The sequence below is a fragment of the Mytilus edulis genome, chromosome 9, assembly GCF_963676685.1.
Source record: "Mytilus edulis chromosome 9, xbMytEdul2.2, whole genome shotgun sequence".
In the NCBI taxonomy this organism is placed as follows: domain Eukaryota; kingdom Metazoa; phylum Mollusca; class Bivalvia; order Mytilida; family Mytilidae; genus Mytilus; species Mytilus edulis.
Window position 1 is genome coordinate 61,324,464 of NC_092352.1, and position 24,216 is coordinate 61,348,679.

At 31.8% G+C, this 24,216-nt stretch overlaps 1 protein-coding gene across 1 annotated transcript; it reads left to right on the forward strand.

Moving 5' to 3' along the window:
- Positions 1-13,179: 13,179 nt before the first annotated feature.
- On the forward strand, positions 13,180-21,878 carry LOC139488739 (uncharacterized). The gene is made up of 6 exons (XM_071274567.1): positions 13,180-13,319; positions 14,154-14,203; positions 18,347-18,458; positions 19,013-19,050; positions 19,780-19,848; positions 20,664-21,878. The coding sequence occupies exons 1-6, from the start codon at positions 13,231-13,233 to the stop codon at positions 21,317-21,319; spliced, it is 1,014 nt and encodes a 337-aa protein (XP_071130668.1). The 5' UTR covers positions 13,180-13,230; the 3' UTR covers positions 21,320-21,878.
- Positions 21,879-24,216: the final 2,338 nt, after the last annotated feature.

A 24,216-nucleotide genomic window follows, 5' to 3' on the forward strand; every position in this document is an offset into this window, starting at 1 on the left:
ACTCCGAGGAAAATTCAAAACGGAAAGTCCCTAATCAAATGGTAAAATCAAACGCTCAAACACATAAAACGAATATATACAAACTGTCATATTCCTGACTTGGTACAAAGCACCTGCAAAGTAAGATGTCAATGTGTGATTTTAATAAGTACTCTTTCAAAAACAATACTTCAAATTATATTATTCGTTGAATTTGTCCTCAATTGTATAAAGCATTTGAGTTTCGGTTTATCTTATTTTCTTTTTTCTGTTTGAAATCAAGTATCAAGGTTCAGTCATATTGCTTAAAATTAGATTTATTTACGTAACAAGAAAATCCTCACAGTTAAGTGTGTATAGAGGAAATTCAAGCCCACGGTATGTATTTATAGATTTCAAGTGAAATGTTATAATTTGATACATCCTTGGAATACGATAATATCTTCAACCAATAGATATACCACTTATTGCCTTCAAGTATGTGAACTTCTAAATGATACAATAATATCATCTATAAGGGGTAAGATCTCACAAAACATGTTAAAACCCACAGCATTTTTTAAGTTTAGTTTAAACATATATATAAACAAGTCATTGCAACTTATATTAATCCGTCTCCACATATTTGAAGCTCTCCCAAGTCAGAAGCCTGTAACCTTTGATTTGGTATAAGTGTCAATGAGACAACTTTTCGTCCAAATAACAATTTATAAAAGTAAACTATTATAGGTCAAGGTACGGCCTTCAACACGGAGCCTTGGCTCACACCGAACAGCAAGCTATAAAGGGCCCCAAAAATTAGTAATGTAAAACCATTCAAACGGAAAAACCAACGGTCTAATCTATATAAAAAAGAATAGTCGAATTGTTTTCTCTTTGACATATTCCCATTTCCATTCTCAACTTTATCTATTTATTTTTTACAAAATTGGTTATTCAAAATAAAAAAAAATAAAAAAACAGAAATATAAAATATGTAAAGATTTTTTTTAAATTGGTGTCTCATAATTTATATATTCTCCATACAATATGTGTATACTTTTAGCATAAATATGGTTGGCCAACTACAACTTAATTGCATAACTAAGCATTGACGCTTAAAGGCTAGATATGTTATAGTCTTCTTTGCGTTTTGAAATGAATTCGACATTGCGTGTGCGAACTAAACTGTCGTTGGAAGAGATGTCGGAATAGTTCCATCAACGTATTACGGTAGAGAGACATTTCTTTTTTATATTTATGACAACAAATAGAGTATGAAATAGTATGTTGACGGGTTATTCGGTCCATTTAAAACAAACTTTAGTACTTTATGTGTTACATTTTCATTTTGGATGTAAATATGCCGTCCATTTCATATCAAAATACATTTTTCAAAAGTAAAAAGGCCGTCCCATGCATGACATTCTTAATATGAACAACAAAAACTTCATCTTATTGATTATCTGTTATAAGAATACTTTTATGTGTGTACTATTAATGTTTTTATTTAATTCACAACGGATTAATCTTAGGAGGTGAATAATTTGATATATATTTTACATTTTCGCTAAGCTGATAATTTCATTTATGATGATAAATAAAAATTCTACTACTGCATCCAGTGTGATACGATATTTATCCACTCGGGACATTTAATTTTCAAATTTAAAACACGAAGCTCGCCGAGCATTTTAAATATTCAAATTTTGATTGTCGAGAGTGGATAAATATCGTATTACACGGGATTCGATGGTGGAATCTGTTTCTCTAATGATTTTATACAATATGCAGACAAATTCAAGACTTCTTTTTGAATGATCTGCAAAAAGATGTGTTCTTTCTATGTGACGTCATCATCATTTTGCGTCCTTCGTCCGTCGTCGTTAACTTTTACAAAAAATCTTCTCCTCTGAAACTACTGGGCCAAATTAAACAAAACTTGGCCACAATCATCATTGGGGTATCTAGTTTAAAAAATGTGTCCGACGACCCGGCCAACCAACCAAGATAGCCGCCATGGCTAAAAATAGAACATAGGGGTAAAATGTAGTTTTTGGCTTATAACTCTGAAAGCAAAGCATTTAGAGCAAATCTGACATTGGGATAAAATTGTTTATCATTTCAAGATCTATCTGCCCTGAAATTTTCAGACGAATCGGACAACTCGTTGTTGGGTTGCTGTCCTTGAATTGGCAATTTTAAGGAAATTATACCGTTTTTGGGCTATTATCTTGAATATTATTATAGATAGAGATAAACTGTAAAGAGAAATAATGTTCAGCAAAGTAAGATTTACAAATAAGTTAACATGACCGAAATGGTCAGTTGACCCCTTAAGGAGTTATTGCCTTTTATAGTCAATTTTTAACCATTTTTCGTAAATCTTAGTAATCTATTACAAAAATCTTCTCCTCTGAAACTACTGGGCCAAATTAATCCAAACTTGGCCACAATCATCTTTGTTGTATCTAGTTTAGAAATGTGTGCCATGGACCGGCCAACCAACCAAGATGGCCACCATGGCTAAACATAGAACATAGGGGTGACATATAGATTTTGGCTTGTATCTCTAAAACCAAAGCATTTAAAGCATATCTGAACTGGGGTTAAATTGTTTATCAGGTCAAGATCTATCTGCCCTGAAATTTTCAGACAAATCGGACAACCTGTTGTTGGGTTGCTGCCCCCGAATTAGTAATTTTAAGGAAATTTTGCAGATTTTGGTTATTATCTTGAATATTATTATAGATAGAGATAAACTGTAAACAGCAATAATGTTCAGCAAAATAAGATCTACAAATAAGTCAACCTGACCAAAATTGTCAATTGACCCCTTAAGGAGTTATTGCCCGTTATAGTCAATTGTTAACAATTTTCATAAATTTTTGTTAATTTTTGTAAATTTTTAGGAAACATTTTCCGCTGTAATTACTGGGCCAAGTTCATGATAGATAGAGATAATTGTAGCAACAAGAATGTTCAGTAAAGAAAGATCTACAAACTCATAACCATCACCAAAACACCATTTTGTCATAAATTTCATTGTGTCCATTGTTAATATGCACATAGACCAAGATGAGCGACACAGGCTCTTGAGAGCCTCTAGTTTCGTGTCGTCACAATAGGAAATTCAGAGGAGAGCAAGAAAATTCGACGTCATAATCGAATTTTGACCAATGAAGAACTGAGATCAAACGATCTACACGTTGATTAAAAAAAAATAATCAACATGTCAGGAAATGGATAAATCGTGTAAGAATTATTGAAACTGATAAGAATGATGAGTTACTGGTTATTATAAATTCTCTTTATCAATCAACCCTAGTTGAGCAAGGACGGGCACCTGTGTTGTAGAAACGTTCTGACAACAAACATTGACAATAAATATATATAGAAAGTATGTTATTTCACGCTATATTTTTTTAATAGAGGGCAATAGAGATGACATTTTTTTTTAAAGATTGATGTGGAGCTTTTCTGCATGCAGTCATATATATATATATTATATTTTATGTGTATTAGTAGTTCATATCATTTATAAAAAGTCAGACAAGATCCTGCTTTGTTTCAAAAAAGAATAATTACCAATGAATGTTTTGCACTTTATGTACACACGCATTGCAATAACGAAGTCAATTTATTTGGAAAATGTTTTGACATGGTGTCTAACAATGAGTATAGATGAGGAACTAATGCAATTTGTCGGTTGTTATTTCCACGATCTTAATAGCCCGAAAGTAACAAACTGTGATTTATTAAACGAGGGAGAATAGGTTCAATATATAATGTATATACCTGAACATTTAGTTGCAACGCAAACTCATTAAAACAGAATAAGACTGTATATATCGATCGTAAATTAGAGCAGTCAAACTGTGTTAACCATTTATTTTATTCAAATTGAAAGTCTGCAAATTGCATTGGTAATGGCACTGTGACGTCATTAACATAGCAAAATATGTATTTGCCAAACTTTGTCTTCCTATGCGGGATTCTTTTAAGTTATAGTTAGTCCACACCAATGTAATTCCTTGTTCGACGGACCCGCCCGCACATATGTTTTTCAAAACAGATTTTTTTTATTTTTTATTATATTCCCGCTTCCCGCATCAGGCAATGTAATCATGTCCATTTCCCGCACCGTTTTTTTTGGGTAAATATTATAAAACGATCTCAACATTTGTTTTTAAAAATCACAGCATAACCTTTATATAACGATTTTAAACCTATAAGTACCCCACAACACGGGAAATATCTGTGAGAGTATGTGTTTCAGCATGAAACCAATTAATTCCAAGTGGGAGTGCTCCGAAATAAATATATAACAGCGGAAATACCTGTACATAACAAAACATTGGTTTCTTTCCCCCTGACTTATATTCCCTATCAAAAAATGTTCGTTGTTAAAATAAAGTACACAGAACTTCTGAAGGATTTGCCTTCAACTGCAATTATAATGTATGCTGACGGTCATACCCGCTGCAGGTTTGTGCACCTGTCCTGATTGATTCATAGTCCATCAGCTAGTTTTCAAAAGCGCTCTAGTTAAGGAGTTTGTGTTACACCCCAGGGTACCGCGATTTTTTTTGATAGAATTCAACTTCATTATCTTATTGATAAAATACAAGGTGTTAGACTAAAACAAAAGTGTCCAAAAGAAGTTTAAAACGTCCCTTTCAATGGTCCTTAGCTATCACGACTAAGTAATTTTGGTTTAAAATTTTTAATATAAAGCGATTAAAAAAAATTAAAGTATAGGTATAAACAACTAAAACAGATATAAAACTATCCTATTTAATGTAACACTGAAGATTTTTTGTTTAAAAAAAATGTTTATTTACATTACAAACAATCCGATTTTTTGGGTTAAAATTATTGCATATTTTCTCATTTCATAAAGCAATTCGTAATACAATTACCCGTATTCGTGAATAAAACTTTAGAATTGACCAGTATTCAATGTTTAAACTATTTACAGTATTTATATATTGTCTAAGATATGAATTATTCAGTAACACATATGTACGTGCAAATACTCGTAAAATACCGGAAATCATCACATTACCGTCTTCGATTCAGTCGACAATATATTAATACCTGAGTGCACACATCAGCACTTCAAGCTTATCAATTGAAACTTGAAAACTGAAAACACACATTAAATTGTCGATTATGTTGTTTTTGTCAGACAAATTATTTTATAAAGTAAATGTATAACAAACTTTTTTATGAAAAAATGACAAATTAAGGTTAAATTGTTGCGTTCTGAAAGGGTGCACTCTATCAAACTCAACAAAGGTGTGCTTGTTTACATTTTGTATTTTAGCTATGTGGTGATTGAGTTAAGATTGTAAAGTCATTCAATCAACAAATATTGCTTTGAACGAAGGTCTAATAGTCAGTTGGGGAATTTGTTCAGACTTTTTACTTTCTTTGGCACAAAAATATGTCGATTTGACATACCATCTGGTTACTATTTATTTGCTTTTCGTAATGTATACATTGTTTCTCATTTGATAGTGTTTTTTTCTCATTTTCTTTCCTTCTTACTTGGATTTATTGCTTCACTATTCAATGAATTTAGTCTTGTTTTATAAATTTTGCACATATTGTCAACTGATTTTGTTACTTTGTTTGCATACAGTTTTTTGCATATGACCGTAAAAACTATTTGCGATACATGTCAGTCTATTTGCTTCATATGCAAAATCTGCCAAATACCCATCCTGATGCGCATCAATATCTTTCATCTAGTTGTTTTTTGTGTTCAGAGAAGCTCTCATGAATTTTCTAGATCTCCAGTTGACCAAATAATCGAGTAACAATTGAACAGAGATACAAAAACAAGAGGGGCATTGTTGGTTTCAATTTAAATAAAAGTTTTGTTAATTGTTGGTTGTTAAATGCACATGAAAGAGCTTCAATATCATCAAAATGTCGAGATTTAGCAGGAATAGTTAACCCTGAAACATCGACACAAAAAGAGCTTGGCAAAACTCAAATGAAGCGAGATAAAACTGACGTTTTGAAATTGGTTCAAACACTGCAAAGCTGGACAAATCCATTTGAGACATCTGAGCAGTTATCAGGCTTGTCCTCGGGTACTGTTGCTTCTTCTGAATTAATGTGCGACCTTCTGAACGCGTATGAAAGGGGAAAGTTGGCATCAGACAATTTCATCAGTGGACGGCTTGTTCAAAAGTCAATAGACATTTTCAAACCAATCAAAAGACAATCATTGCTTACATTTTCAACAAAGGAAATAAAAGGTAAGCAGTTAATGACTGATAAGGAGAATAACACATTGAAAGCAGATAGAAATATTTTTGGTCGCCTGCTTGTAATAGCCCAGACAAGACAGTTGGATACGCGAGAGGTCCTCCAGTTTGAATTAGGTCATCTTCCATGGTCTCTTGCAAACGTTGATGGTACACCTGTAAAGACAAATAAATCTGTCCTGGCTGGTCTTTTAGAAACGGGTGTTGAACAAATACAAGCTATTCCTGAGGAAAGCATGTGGATATTTGATGGCATGGCAGTCATTCAATCCATCACAAGAATACCAAGTACTTTTTCTGATTTGGCAAATGTTGTTTTTGAAACCATCCTTTCAGTTTCAAAAAGAGCTCCCCGCATTGATTTTGTCACTGGTCAGTATCCCACATTATCCATAAAAAATTTAAAACGGAATCGCAGGGTCTTTGGGAGGGCAAATCATAACAATAATTTCGAGAGCATCACAATCGTGTCATCGGCAATGGAAGAACTTTGTGTCAGTTGGTAGAAACAAAGTTGCTCTTTTTGAATTCTTTGTTTCAGAATTGAGTAAACAATCCTATAGATTTACACTTGAAGGAATTGATTTATTTGTATCACATGGAAGTATGTGCCACAAAATATCTGTTGAAAATGAAATAGTGACAAGTGTAAAAAGCACTGAGCTTTTAAGCAAACAGGAAAAAGCCGACACAAAATTTGGGGAGAATGTTTGTAGAGCACTGCCAGGATTTCACGCTTTTAATGGTTGTGATTCAATTAGTGCTTTGTTTGGTAAAGGAAAAAGAAAAGCATTCGGCGTTTTGACACATTCTTTGGAGTTTTCAGAAGGTCTATCCCGTCTTGGTGAAACTTTTGAAGAGATAGGCGAAAAACTGTCAAAAACACTCGAGAGGTTTTTGTGTGCTATATATGGCTACGAGAATAATAACATCAATGAATTAAGATTCAGAACTTTTTGCAATGCAAAAAACATTCATTGTCATTTATTGCTCCCAACAAAAGATGCAATGTTAAAGCACATCAAACGAGCCAATTTTCAGGCAAAGATTTGGAAATCAGCTCTTCAAAACAACACGGTTCTATCGCCAAACAACCATGGTTGGATTGTTAAGAACGATTTGATCAGCATCCATTGGCTAGACCAACCGCCAGCGTTAGATGCTATATTGATACTGATAAGCTGTTCATGAAAAACTGGTTGTGCCACCAAAAGATGTTCATGTGTTCGACAAGGTTTATCCTTTACAGATGTTTGCAAATGTACGAATGCTTGTAGCAACAAGAATAATCAAATCGTTGATATGGCTGACGATGACGACGAAGATGATGAAGATGATGGTGATGATAATATTCGGTAGATGGCGTTGACGAAATTGAAGATGATTGATCATTCTATGGATTGACCTTCTTCATGACCTTAAAATGTGGTGATTCTGTTGTTAAAAGAACTTTAACATAGATCTTGAAACCCTGACAGTTCTTTTATTATTTTTATAGTACTATGTGTGTTTTTTAATGACTGTGATGTACATTGCTTATGTTTTTGTTTGTCATTGATTCCATGTTTTTTTCCCTATCTTACCTTTGAATTTTGTTCAACTGCCTTTAGTTTCTTGATGCTCTATGTTTCAATGTAAAAAATACACAATATATACCTTTTTTATCAAGAAAACTAGTATGTATGCTTTGTTTCATCATGGATTTTAGATATAACCCTCCCCCTTTTTTCTTGGTCCTATACGATTTAAAAATTAAGTAAAAATTAACCTCCGTATTAATAAGATATGATTTGTTCAATTTAATAAGAGAAAAAGTACCAAATACTTGGTTATTTTTTATTTTTTCTGTATAACTGTGTTAAACAAAATTTTTGATATACTCTTAAATAAGACCCCTTTTAACCCCTTTTGGACACTTTTTCAAAAGTCTAACACCTCTTAAAATATTCTTCAGACATTACTCTTTAGATTTATGCAAAAAAATTGCGGTACCCTGGGGTGTAACACAGAACTGAAATTTTACCTTACCAGCTGATGGACTATCAGGGACCTGTCGTTCAGCAGTTATCGTTTGTTGATGTGTTTCAAACTTCATTGGTATTTTCCCGTTTGGAAATATAAATTAGATCGTTGGTTTTCCTTTTCGAATTGTGTACAATACTAAGTTGTGGTCCCTTATAGCTTGGTGTTTGGTCTGGATCAAAGCTCTGTGTAAAAGGCCGTACCTTGACCTATGTCTGTTATTAGGGAGCTACCATTTGATTTTTAGGGGGGGGGGGGGGTCTAGAATGAAACTTGAAAAAATAGGCAGGACAGGAGTTTTGAGTAAAACAAAAAAGGCAGGATGAGACAATTGCAAAAAAAAAAGTCAGGACGACAATTTAGGTAAAATAAAGTCAGAATAAACTAAAAATAAAAAGCAGGACCAAACAAAGTGAAAAATAAAAATGCAGGACAGAAATTACAGCTAAAAAAAAATGCAGGACAAAATTTTTCATCCTAGCCCCCCCCCCCCCCCCCCTAAAAATTAAATGGTAGCTCCCTTATCATATTATCCCTCAGAAATTGGCCTTGAAGGAGTGATTTTATCATGTTTACTGTTGTAGAAAAGAAAATAGAAATACTAAGGATTTGTATAGTGCTACTATACAAAACCTTTGAAAACTTAGCATTTTTTACTCAAAAAGAGGAGAAATACATTATATTTTAAACAACTTTAAAGGGGTCCACTTATTTTGAATAATATTAAACTTGGACATGTTTTGACCATTTAATACCATATAGATACATTTATTATAGTTATATGGGAAAGTATTAGCCCTTTTGTACTTAAAGTGTTCTTACATTAAAAAATATATTATAACTTTAATTAGCCCTTTTGTACTTAGTGTTTTTACATTAAAAATATATTATAACTTAAATTGACCCCTCATAAAAGGGATATTCATAATATTATGGGGTTGTTCTGAACCTGATTATGACTTGGATGGAGAATTGTCTCATTGTCAGTCACACATACATAGACCAAATTTGATTATTCAATTATTTCTTGTTGAACAGGAAAATATTCTTTAAAATTAAAGAAATGTCTAGGTACAAGTGATGAATCAAGTTTTAATATAGTCAAAACCTACAATTTTATGTTTACAAAAAAAAAAATTATAATCGCTCGCCTTTACTTTTTAAGCTTCGCCTCAAAAATTTGCAAATTTATTATTTGTTTATTAAAATTTTCAAATCGCTCGCTCGCCCCAATTTTTGGAGTCCAAAAATCCGTAGAACAAGAAATTAAATTGGTGTGGCCTTATAGTTAAAAAAGATAATAGCAAACCCGTTAGATACAACGTATCGAGAGAAAAGATTATATCCTGGCATATATAAACATGCTAAACTTGATACAGAGAGTTATTATATACAAACATACAAAAGTTTAGGTTGTAATCAACATTATCCAAACATAAAACAAAACAACATAATTTTCTTTGTATTTTGTAATGTAGTTTGTATCATTGGGTTATACTTATTTGAGATTTGTAATGGTAAACGGGACATAATCCAATTTTGAAAATCCTCAATCGTCAATAAAACATGTATTTTACGCCGTGAAGTTATGTAACGAATTCATTATGTGTCCGTTGCAAATCTGTATTTCTATATTTTGCGTTCCATTTTTTATTAAAGTTCAAAATGAACTAGTCCATTGCTATACACGTGGACATTATTTTAACATGGTGTTAAACAAAGAGTGTAACGGTATTGTGGACTTTACTTTATACAAAAGACACGAATATTATAATGTTTTGATTTAAAGTATAATGCAATAATGAAGTCCAACACTTCAAAGCTAAAATAATACACCATAGTAGTACCACTTGCTTTGGGATATGTTTAAGTCTACTTAGGACTCCATATAAAAAAAGAAGATGTGGAATGATTGCCAATGAGATAACTATCCACAAAAGACCAAAATGACACAGAAATTAACAACTATAGGTCACCGTACGGCTTTCATCAATGAGCAAAGCCCATACCGCATAGTAAGCTATAAAAGGCCCCGATAAGACAATGTAAAACAATTAAAACGAGAAAACTAACGGCCTTATTTATGTAAAAAAAAGTGAACGAAAAACAAATATGTAACACATAAACAAACGACAACCACTGAAATACAGGCTCCTGACTTGGGACAGGCACATACATAAATAATGTGGCGGGGTTAAACATGTTAGCGGAATCCCAACCCTCCCCCTAACCTGGGACAGTGGTATAACAGTACAACATAAGGACGAACTATAAAAATCAGTTAAAAAAGGTTTAACTCGTCAGATGGAAAAAAATACAAGTGGACGTGGCCCGGTACTTATACAGCCTGACATAAAAAGACGCAATGAACAGATCTGAGAGTACTTGCAGTTATCTGACAGCTATTTCAAAGCCACTAACAACTAATAAAAAAATCATGCAATTTAGACTAAACTATCAATCCGTACACATCCAACATCCAATGGATTTAGTGTAAAGACGTCATAAACAGCCAGAGAAAAACATGACCTTGTGCAATGCCAAGTTACAAGAATCGACAGATTGTAGATCCATGAATATGTATATGCATATAACATACTAGTAATATTTAGTTAGCTTTTAATTTACATTTGTTTTTAAAGTCATCAGTAAATTGAAAGTCCGGAGCATGGACTGTATCTCAATTTCGAAAACGTCATGCAGGAATAATCTATACTTTATTTTAAAACCTTCACATATTCTGTTTTAATTAGAGAATGAAGGCAACAGTAGTATACCGCTGTTCGAAACTCATAAATCGATTGAGAAACAAACTAAAACTGAGCCAAACGTCTCGAATATAAGAGGAGTACAACGCGTACGACACATACAAACACACCATTGAAATGTAACACACTATAATATAACAATGGCATTTTCCTGACTTGGCACAGGAAATTTTAATAACAAAATGGTGGCTTTTATGGCAATGTTGAATATAATAATAAAATGACAACATTACATGACAGAACTGTGCTTTTGTCATCTGTTATGCAGAAAAAAAATCGATATTTTAGAGTTGAAAGTTTTTTTCAAATTCTTTTTCTGTGTGTAAAATTTTTTATTCTACTGATTAAAATAACAAAAAAATAAAATTCTCATATCATTACTTTCAGTCTTTTTTTGTTTTTGTTTCCGTTTGTAAGTTCACTTGATTTTTCCGTTCACAGATTAAATATTGCAAACTCATGTTGCTTACTGTTATGGTTTGTTTCACAATTTACTTCGATACAAGATTAAATCTAGTTTGACCAGCTAAAATATATACTAGAATGTTAAAATATTAAGTTTCAAAATGAATAGTTAAAACTTGAACAGAACTTAAATAACCAAAACAGAAACATTCACAGACAATTTGTTAAAAAGAAAATATAATCGATTAAGACTTCATGCTAGATTTTAACAAATAGCGTGTTACTAATAAACAAAATCAGCACCGACGGTTTTATTAAGACATTTTATAATACAAGAGTTTAGGCATGAATGTTTGCAGTTGATTTTAATTTCAGGTGTCCGGAAGTGTAGTCAAGTTTTCGATAGTTTTTTATCATCACATATATTAAGTATGTCTATGCTGTATACGTTTGTGTTAGGTTTCTCACTAAATAGTTTATACAAATTAACAAATGTCATCTATCAAATTGTTATTCTGTGATCATGCTTTGTTTCTGTTGTTTTTGTTTGTGTATTTTTTTATTCCTTAATTAACGTATATCATGCGTATCTCTTTTACATAAAATGTGTCAACAAGAAAAAAAAACAACATGGAATAGTTATTTGATTCCTAGCTATATCTTACTTTAAAGAAAGTAATGTAAATATATCAACTGTTTAGGATGTGTGGATATCTAGATTTCAACTGCATGTATTCATGGTATTAAAGCAAGGATTCCGTTTCAGAAATAACCATCTATTCAATTTTTTTCTTATTCTTTCTGATATCCGCTTACTTGGTATTTGGTATTTTTCTTGTCTTATAAAATTATGATTACGCTTGCAACTATAAGTATTCAAACTGAACATTGAAGCCCCATTCGTGGCCTTTAGCTGTGTTCTGCTCTTAATTTGGGTTATTGTCTATTTGCCATATTCCCCATCTTCCGTTTCCGATGTTAAAGAATGGGTCATCTTTGAATGAGTTGATATTTGTTGCCATTTCAATAGTTGAATAGTATCATCTTCTTTTGGCATCTACTTCTATTATTTGCCATTTATTGTGTGCAATTTAATCATAATTGTATTCAATATAAGTTAATAATGATATTCCAATTTTGACAGACTTCGAATGCCATTAAATCTGCAATCTGGCATATCTGAATTATTCACAAAGTAGGAAATATATACTAACAATATTATAGTTTTTATATTTCTAGCATGGTTCAGACAACATAACCATCAAGTGCAAAAGGAGGAAAGGAGGATTATGTGGTGGTAAGTCATGTCTAAATATGTTCTTTACAATACTTAAAACAAAAACGCAGATATATCCTGTCTAATTTACTCGAGATGTGTTGGCCTAAATCTCATAATCACAAAGCGGAATTACTATAGAATAAATGCTTACACTCACATACCATTGCAGGATAACTTCGACCTAATTATCGACTGGAAATATGTAATTCACAGAATAAATGACATTTATTTCAAACTCATTTGACTCTATTTGATATTTATAATTATAAGATTGTGTTTAGAAACAGGACATTTTAAAATTTATTTGAAAAATATGCAAAACATTTAAAATGCAATGGATATAAGTGGAAGCATCCGTTGTGTTCGTTCCTCGATGTGCCTGATTTCCATGTATAACATGTATAATGCGTTATTATATAAAATTATACAATGTATTTCAAATGACATTGTTCAATGAATTCTTCCTCCTTGGTCTAAGTGCACTCTCATAAATCGTTGTTTCTCCAATTGATCTAAAATGAAGTTTCAAGTGATTTGTTTACTTATTTATGGAATAAGAAGTTCCTTGCAATTACATGAGAACTATTGTTACAATGCAAGTACAGAGTGAGTATATACTAATAGTATGTGTTACTTCAAATTGGCAAGCAGTACATAAAATGCAGTAATATATGTTGAAATACATATTTATGTATGCGATTAATGTATCACTTAGTGATTGTCAAATATTAACAAAACTGAAATCATGAAAATTTATAAAAGATAACAGCTCGATGAAGTATTCGGAACTGATTACATGCTACAAAGCATAGATTATAAGAGTGTATGTGTAAGACTCATCCTGGTATCGGTTGATATCTTGCAAATGAAACCAATTTAAAATCACTACACTTTTAAGGTTTGTTGAAACTATATGTGAAATGAAACGTTGTAAAAGTGGGACGAAAGATACCAGAGGGACAGTCGAAATCAAAATCGAAAATAAACTGTTAACGCCTGGCTAAAAATGAAAAAGACAAACAGACAACCAATAGAGCACAATCTATTGCTACTGATCAATATATTCAGTTGTTTCAAATGGTTTCAATTTTGATCATTTCCAATTTTTACATCACAATAACTCAATCACGCAAGGTTGATCCCATCGTTTTTAATAGGGCAATTCCGGTACCAGATCATAAATATAAGAACTGTTTTTTAATCGTTCTGTGGTTTTGTATAATCTAGAATTTTGCTTTGTCAGATTTTATTGACTTTATCGTTACATTAACATGATTAAGTTTTTTTATTTTTTAATAAATAATATATTATAATCCTTTGATAGACGACTTTATATTTGTCTTGGATCGATCTGTAGGCAGCTCACATTTAACTTTTTATTTTTTTATAATTATGTCTAATTACTTTAGTATGATAATGATTAGTTTTCTTACCCTTAAGCAAGCATTTCTGCTGTTCTAACTTTGAATGGACCGATCTACTGTGCACGGGTAAGTTGCTTTTTAATATTTCCAGACTGAATTCGAAATAACAAATACATATTGATTCGACTCTACCAATACCATTGTTTGTAGACAGCACGTACATGATGGATATCTGCAAATTAATTTTGCATTTTTATTCTAGTCAGGAACATTATCAAGGATTTTTATTTGTGTAACTTTAATGTTACAAAGGGGATTATGCAAGATGACTATTAAAACACGAAACATGAAGTCAGACGAAAACATCAAAGCGGAAACGAAAATTACTAACAAACGAACAAATAACATAATTTAGAGATATAAGAATGAACATCTTTCGTCTTATTAATTATTTGTTAAAGCTATCAATCGAACATTTCACGTTTGACTGTATAAGTATATATATATTCGTTTATATGTTATCTTATCCGAAATTTTATGCATTTTTAATGCATTTCTATTTTTATAATTATGTAAATTATTTTTTTTAACTTCTCTGTAACCTTTTTACTTGCATGGTTTTATGAAAATATACTACATATCTATCTAACATGCATTTTTGAATCTTGTATGATAGTTTAAAGTATATCAAACCAAAGTATAACAGCGTCGCAAAAAATAATGAAGGGTTTCCTTAATAGAGCATTTTGACAGTTCAGATGTGTTCTCATGTGTTTGTCATATTTCCTTCTCTTTATTATTTTTAGCTCACCTGGCTCGAAGGGCCAGGTGAGCTTTTCCCATCACTTTGCGTCCGTCGTCCGTCGTCGTCCGTCGTCGTTTGTCGTCGTCCGTCGTCGTTGTTAACTTTTACAAAAATCTTCTCCTCTGAAACTACTGGGCCAAATTTAACCAAACTTTACCACAATCATCATTGGGGTATCTAGTTCAAAAAATGTGTGGTGTGACCCGGCCAACCAACCAAGATGACCGCCATTGCTAAAATAAGAACATAGGGGTAAAATGCAGATTTTGGCTTATAACTCAAAAACCAAAGTATTTAGAGCAAATCTGAAGGAATAAAATTGTTGATCAGGTCAAGATCTATCTAACCTAAAATTTTCAGATGAATCGAACAACCCGTTGTTAGGTTGCTGCCCCTGATTGGTAATATTAAGGAAATTTTGCTGTTTTTGGTTATTATCTTAAATATCATTATAGATAGAGATAAACTGTAAACAGCAATAATGTTCAGCAAAGTAAGATTTACAAATAAGTCAACATTACCAAAATGACCAAAATGGTCAGTTGACCCCTTTAGGAGTTACTGCCCTTTATAGTCAATTGTTGACAATTTTTCGTAAATCTTAGTAATCTTTGAGAAAAATCTTCTCCTCTGAAACTACTGGGCCAAATTAAACCAAACTTGGCCACAATCATCATTGGGGTATCTAGTTTAAAAAATGTGTCCAGTGACTTGGCTTACCAACCAAGATGGCCGCCATGGCTAAAAGTAGAACATAGGGGTAAAATTCAGTTTTTGGATTATAACTCAAAAACCAAAGCATTTCGAGCAAATTTGATAGGATGTGAAATTGTTAATAAGGTGAAAATCTGTCTGCCCTAGAATTTTCAGATGAATTGGATAACTGGTTGTTAGGTTGCTGCCCCTGAATTGGTAGTTTTAAGGAATTTTTGCCGTTTTTTTTTGTTATTATTTTGAATATTATATTAGTTAGAGATAAACTGTAAACAGAAATAAGGTACAGCAAAGTAAGACCTTAAAATAAGTCAACATGACCAAAATGGTAAATTGACCGACTAAGGAATTATTGCCCTTTATAGTAAATTTTTAACAATTTTCATAAAATTTGTAAATTTTCACTAACATTTTCCCCTGAAACTACTGGGCCAAGATCATTATTGATAGAGATATTTGTAAGCAGCAAGAACGTTTAGTAAAGTAAGATCTACAAACCAATCACCATAACCAAAACACAATTTTGTCATGTGTTCTTTGTTTAATATCCACATACACCAAGGTGAGCGACACAGGCTCTTTAGAGCCTCTAGTTATCAATGTATACTTTTCCGGAATGTATCAGTACTCCTCAATAGTCATATTGTCTGAATACCATATTTGACGGATGTATTTTTACAGTATAAAATTCCTAAACAGATTACGGAATACAAATCAACATTGGTATGGGTGCTATTTAGTATATAGAGTATGTTCTATGATTTAAGTGACACAAAATAGTAGGAAAATGAATGCGGTGCATATCATAATATGAAAAGCCAAATCTTTGTTTCATTGTAAACTACTTCGAGGTCTATATGATTGAATATTGTTTTTAAAGGATAGGAGGCATAAATACACGTAATAAATAAAAATTGACAACAAATGCAAAAGGAAGCGTTAAATGTACTATAACGTTAGCCAATTTTCTTTTAACATGTTCTGTTATTCTGTTAACTTATTCCTAAAATATAAGTATTTCGAGTAAATTTTGATAAGACAATCCAGAATGAATCCAAAATGTTATGCAAATATCACTTGGATACAATGCCATGTAACTAAAAAATCAAAGATTTATGACGGATGGTGTAGTTTCAATAAAGAAACCAAAAGTCTTATTCCAATCCTTTGCATTGCCATTTGTATCATGAAATTGATCTTCATTGTTTTGTTATTTTAGGTTAACAAAAGTCAAATGAAACTTAAAAATGATGTACAAGTTGAATATGTCTGTATTAATTAAAAACCTAACTTACACTTTAACTTTAGAACGTGTGTACATTTTACGTGAACTTTCTTGTACAAGAAAATCCTTTATATTTTAATAGTGTTCGTAAATGTACTGCTATTGAATTTTTGTCTTCCTGTGCACTTATTTTCCGGTGTTTGCCATAACCTTACCTACCTCTCGTTAAAACTTTGGCCATCGCAAAGCACAAGTTCAAGGGAAAACCTTGTTGATAGAATGTAAACAAACGTGCACAGAAGAAAATAAGTGTAATAACTAATTCTTAATAATTATTATATGAATAAGATAAAATATATAAATATTGATTCGCGAAAATTTATTTTGAAAAATCAAATAGAACAGATTAAACGTGAAAAGGGTTATGTGCAATAGTGTTAACTTTACAAGAACTATCTAACACAATTCAAATACTCATCAACAATGAAACTAATAGTCTGGAGAAACTTAATTGGTACAAAATACTTCCTTGTGGGTGTGTCCTTTCTTTTGGATTGTTGATCTCCAAAATGAACTTCTAGTCAATAGTTGTAGCGATTTTTAAAATAATAAAAACAAATGTATTTAATTATTCATTGGTGAAAATGATCTGACTTATAAAATAAATAGAGCCTTAGCCTCAAATTAACTGTTTCAACAATAAAGAAAAAATAAAGGTAATGATGAAAACAAGCTTTAAGTTAAAACTTTACCTTTGATCATGAATACGGTTTTATATAAAATATGCATGTCCATAATTTATAAATATGGAAAACGTTTTATCAAATACAAGATATATAATTACAGGTTATAACTCATCGATATACGATACCCAAGAGTAACTGTACGAATCGTGCAATGAAGCATGACTTCATTTGTGTGCGTTTGAGTCTTGACACTGAGTGTCTTGTTTTGATTTGTAGACTATTCATCACTGTCGGTTGTTTTCTTTTTCGAATTCTTTTAATTGAAAATATTGACTTTTGTTCGTCATACTCGATAAAAAGTTTTTCAAGAGTGATTTAAGATGTCAATTAAAAAGAAAAAGAGAAGACGGTGCCAGGGATTATAGAAATTATATCGTAGAAATAACCAAAACAATAAGATACAAAAAATTAAAAAAATTAACATACTATGAAACGATAAAATTAGCACAACATTGGGTGCTTTTGTGTGTCCTGGTTTAGAAAAGCATAAAGATAAACAGTGGGGAAAAAACATTTCAAAGAACAAAATTAGGGCAAAAAATCGAATGACTTTGTCTTTCTGTACATGATTTGAAAAATGGATAGCAATTCATAAAATTCTATTGACAACGCCGACTTTAACATGTTCAAATGTACATATTGTTATTGAAATTTAACATTATTTTTATGCTTGGAAATAAAATGGAGAATGGAAATTTGGGAATGTGTCAAAGAGACCAAAACCCGTCCAAAGAGCAGATATCATTTATTAGGAACTTATCAGTACTTCCCTCTTTTAGAATGCAAAATTGGAACAACAACAAGAGAAGATGGAGGTCGATGTCTTCCATGTAAATATAATATGTATGGTGTTTTATGTAGTGAAACATGTGACTGTAATCCTTATGAAAGGTACGTCTCTAAGTTGCAACCCAAACAAAACAAAAAATATAAAAAAAAAGATAGTATGGTTGGTACTGAATAAAGTGAATTGATATTCCATGTAATTTATAAATTTCAACATGTTCAAGTCAGGAATATGAGAGATATTTCCATTCGTTTGATGTTTTTGAGCTTTTGATATCGCCGTTCGATAAGATACTTTCCATTTGACTTTTCTTGGACCTCGGTATCTTTTGTTATTTTACTTATTAAGAACACTTTCAATTAACTTGATGATACTTTTGCTTAAAATAGTAACGCAGTTTTCCTGGATTAGGCTTTTTTATCGTCCGTTTTGGTTTGTAGCTCTTTGTCGTTTTACTAAGCGTTGGATTTTCAAATATTTTGGCCTCGAGCAATACGTTGAGACATAGACATGAAAACCCGCCTTTTCGGATGTAATTCACATTCTTTTTATTTCTTATATTTATTGAAAACTTGATATCATATATAATGTATCATTTCACATGTTTGCTATATAGGATGTAAAGAAATAAACATTAATTCTTTTTAACACAAAATAGGTGTGATAATGAGGTGGGATGTACTTCAAAGAGCACAGGTAAACCATCCATTATTTAATTTACTAAGACAATAGTTCGTGCGTTTGAAACATGAGAAACTTGATCGTTTAGCATGCAGGTTTTAATTAGTAAAGTGTGTTTAAAAATATAGATTTTTCCATTAATATAGATTTTCAATCTATCGATTGGTGTATGTCATGTGTTTTAATGATGTAAGTAAAATCAGGCATTTTGCTTTCTTTTTAAAATTGTTAATCATTTTTTAAATTATTGTTTTAATCTCTGTATACCGTCAAGCTATGACCTTTATAGGTTTACATCATTTTCCTTTGCTTTACTCGGTAATAGTTTGTTTATTGTACATCATGGCAGCAGACATTGATGCTATATAATATTTTATATACACCTGATTGCGAGGGAATGTCTATCATGAATGACGATAATTAATTCGGGTTTTAAATGAGTATTATTGGCTCTAAGGTCAACACAGCTTTTTTGTGTTATGTATAGGTTATTATTTATGGATCTGCCGAAAACACAAACATGATAAATATATGTTACAAATTCGAATACAATCGACGACTGGTGTTATTTACCTTTGTGGTATTGATAAATAACGTCATTGTACTAAATTTGTGGTTGCTATCCCCTCAGGAGATGAGTCCTAAAATGATTACAATTGGTCGAAGATTTGCTGTCTTTTTCCTGCAGTTTAAAGTTTTTGCTATTTATTATTAGTAGTATTGATGTGAATTATTTATTTGCAGAGAGCACAGTGTCAGTTAAATTTTTAAATGAAACAGTCACTGGAAAACAGACCAATACTTTGAAAGATAGTAGGTTTGAATATACATCAGTTTATTTATGAGACTAAAACAATCTTTACTTTCATTTTGCCACTAATGACATATACTTTGGACACTTTTTTAATATCTGTAAAATATTACACTCAATGATAATTCTAAATTGAACTAGATTGGCAACTACATACATTATTCATGAGAAAAAAGCAAATCGACACACACTGACCATATCAATTGACTGTTGTATGGTGTCTTCAGACAAAAAAACTTTTATACATCTACATATTTTCCTCATGCATATTCCTTTCCATTTTTGAGTAAAATTTTATTATTATTTTTCCTTTTAATACCTTCAATGTCAGCGAGTTTAATTCATTTTCATGTTTTACTGACATGCTAAATACCAGAGATTATCAGATTGAATAAACGTGACTTTTTTTAATAGTTAGATTTACAATTTAACTTTTTGAATTAATGTAATATTTCTGTTAATATGTTGATCTGTAATATAAATTTGTATCTACTTAACTTGACCAACTTCTTAAAACCAGACATACCATACGTACGCGTATTTTGAAAAATACACGTGTATGGTCCAAATACTCATGGTCTGGAACATGTATAAATAAATATATATCAATATGTCAGTTAGTTGTTACATCTTGTAATTCTATCAAGTTGACTTCAGAAGTATCGTATTCATAAAAAGAAATAGTGAATCAACAAGCTAGCGATTATTTCCTTCATATATTATCTACATAGAGAATTCGAAGAACGTTTTGTTGTGTATACTAATGTTGCTATTGATTTGTAGAAGTAGTTTTTAATTATTTTTAATCATATTTCAGGAAGTTCAAACGATGAATGGATAATGTATACATTGTGTATAACTGGGTTAACAATTTTGACGGGGATGGGTCACATATTACATAAAAAACGAAAGCAGCGATCACTTAAACTAAAAATCAATGCAGACGTTGATTTGGAATCGTTTCAACCGACCCCATGTAATGGCATCTATTGTGAGATCGACGAAAATCCGTTAATATTTGATACAACGGAACTGAATGTTGCATCACAAGCATCTTTAAGGAAATCTGTTAATTTCATTTTACGGGGGAGACAATCTATTCCAACAGCAATCGAAGATAATGAAACGACCGGATACCTTGACGTATATTTCGATATGGAAAACGACATTACAAGAAAAGAAGATGAAACACCTCACAAAAGCTTTCCAAATATTTCAGAAAACTCAGATGTTGTGGGCAATGACAATAAAGAATGTCATAAACCTTACACAGTACTTCAATACAATTGCCAAGAAGACTGGAATGCATGTGAAGTAATAGTTACGGTACATCAATGTAGTGAAAATTCATCAACGTCGGAAAAAGAAGCTACCAGTAATATATATCCTGATATGTTCAAAACTATACAAACCGACAAACAAATACAACACCAAGCGAACGAAAATCTGATATCATCAAAATTACTACAGTAAATGAACCAGCACTGCAGGAAGCTAATCCATCGGTATACAAAACTTGTAATTTATAGGATTGTACAAACAAGTTTGTCAAATCGGAGAAAACAATTGACAGTGTTTGTGTAATCGTCTCCAAGATAAATCGTTAGATGTAGAAAAGTCGAAAACACTTTGATGGAAAACACTCCGAGATCAATTTGAGTATAGATAAGAGACAGCATTTTCTTTCCAAAAAAAAGGATGCAAATATCATTTTAAATGTGAGTGATTTCAGAGTTTTTGTATATTCTGTTGAAGTCTTCTATGACAAGGAGTATTCAGTAGTACCATAAAAAGAAGAGATTAACTCTTGCACTTGTAGTTATCTTGCAATTATATTGTGTTTATATTCGAATTCTTCATAAATATTTAAACCGGTTGTGTTGCATAACCGGACTATATCGTGTAATCTAGGTTAAATTTGTCACACAGACGGATTAAAAGGGGGATATAGCACTTTTGACATTTTATAAATTACAGGGTGAAGAATTCTATTTAATATTATATTATTTACAAATACAAATTTAAAGCTTAATCTCTTAATTTGTCTTTGCCATTCAATATCGACACCTGTATAGTTTTAATGTTAGATTGATTGATTAATTCATTGGAATTTCATGTTTACTTTTAACACAATTGTTAAATTTTATGTCGATCAGTTTTTTAAATGGTTAAAGAAACCGGAGTGCTCCGTAGATACCCTTCATCCTTCGGTAGGAAAACTGAAATTCCTAGTCATTAAAAGTTAGTCACTTGCACATGTCAAGTGCGGTAATCGATATCACCACCTCGGTGTTAACTGGCTATTGATTAATTAGTTCGACTTCTACATGTTTTTCTAAGACCACTCAGCCTCCCAGGCCCCCTTGCATGTTAGAAGGGTACATTATATATATGTAGCTGCCAACACATTGTAAGACAACAAGGAAGGCGCTCTATACAACACTTGGTGGATACTGCTGTTGGTAAACTATCAGTACCCGAGTTCAGTGCTTACACGTTTTAACATTCGGTATTGAGCATATTGAACGTTCCTGCTTCTGACGCGTAAAAAAATATAAAGTGTTGTTTCGCTTGTTATTACAGGAACATTCTACATTCTAATGCAATTTGTATGTAACAATTTTTTTCATTGGCTAATAGTTGCCGTCATATCCACAGTTGACCAGGCGTAACTAAGGAGGGACAACCATTTTGAAATGATTGAATCAACAAATGTTCTATTACTACTATATAATCCAAAATAAAACAACACCTACCTCGAATTCGCCATTTTAAAGTTATTTTGTCCAAATTTGAAGCATACAGGTAACATTATAACCCCCAGTTTGTAAGTTTTCATTTGTCTGACGTCACGTTTACCCATGACGTCTTAGTGCCAAAATCATTCATGATGTTTCGCGGATTTTTTTTTATTTGTCAAATTTAAACATTTTTCCAAGTTTTATCGTATTATTTCTTTTTGAAATGCATTAGAATCGGCATAACAGTACTGTAGTGGAAGAGTTGCCACCGTCAATTTTAATTTGACGGTCGCAAATCTGCGTTTTACTGTCTGTCGCCAGTAAAACTGCATTTTCGACCGTCAAATCTACAATTGACGGTGACAACTCTTCCACTACAGTACTGTTATTCCTTAATTTTTATCGTATTTTAAAATATAAACCGAATAAATTAGTAGATAACGGTAAATATGTAAGGTAAAATGAGCCAAATAATCAAGTATTTATCCCTTGAAAGAGGAAGAGGTAAGACAATATTAAAGGGATTACAACACATTTGTCGGTAGTAGACATATAACTTGCAAACAAATACATAACGAACCGACCAACAACAATCAAGTCCACGATCTACAGGAAATAGTTTAATAAAAACAAAGTAGAACGCACTAAAGAGTAAATGGAATGAAAAGCATGTTTCAACTCCACTTATGACATCCGAGTGTCGGTTGATGATAATTACATCTGCAATGAGAGCTCACAATCGGTTTAAAAAGAGAAAATAAAACGCCCAGTCTATAGCTAGTATAGCAAATATCTATCATACACATATTCACATTGTTTAACTACCATTTTTTTTATATTAAATAATTACAATATGCATGCATAGAAATTCTTAGCATATATACTAGATGTGTCGTTCAATATATATGAGATTTAATGAAAAATAGTTTATAAAAATAAAAGATCCCATCATATAAGCTTTTTAAACTGATCAGCCCTATGTAAGAACATAAAGTGTTGCTGATGCATATAAACGTGGGATTGCGATTAAAAAGGAAACGACGTGTTTTTATCAAATATCATATTTTATAGTCACAAGGAAATGATACTCGATGACAAAAGAAGATATATTAGCTCGTCTGTTTGTAATTAGATGTAGTATTCTACATTTTTCTATTCCGTCCAACACATTTGGTCGTCATCGAACGTTGATTATGGGTTGCATTAAATATCTCCAAAATATAACTTTAAATAACTTTTGTATGTCAATAAATTCTGGCTATCAATGCAATGATCGCCATCTTTTTGGTTGCCAAATCATACCAAATGTAGATTGGAGCACCCCTGGAGAGTATGTAGACGAAAAGATCGTCTGGCGTAACTAGATTTGTGATAAGTTTTACAACCACGCAGTAGTTTTCGTTGGCCATGGCCATTTCTTGCCACTGCTAGTGTGAACGTTTCGTCCCCGATGATGTCACTAGTCATATAGTAAACACTTTGCGATGACATAAACTACAAAAAGGTATTAGAATAGTGCCGTTTTCCGTAAGTTTTCTTTTTTTATAAACATTTCACTTTCGACTTATTCGAATAATTCTACGATAACGTGTTTGGCACAACAGCAAGTTGGTGCGTATTTGTAATTTA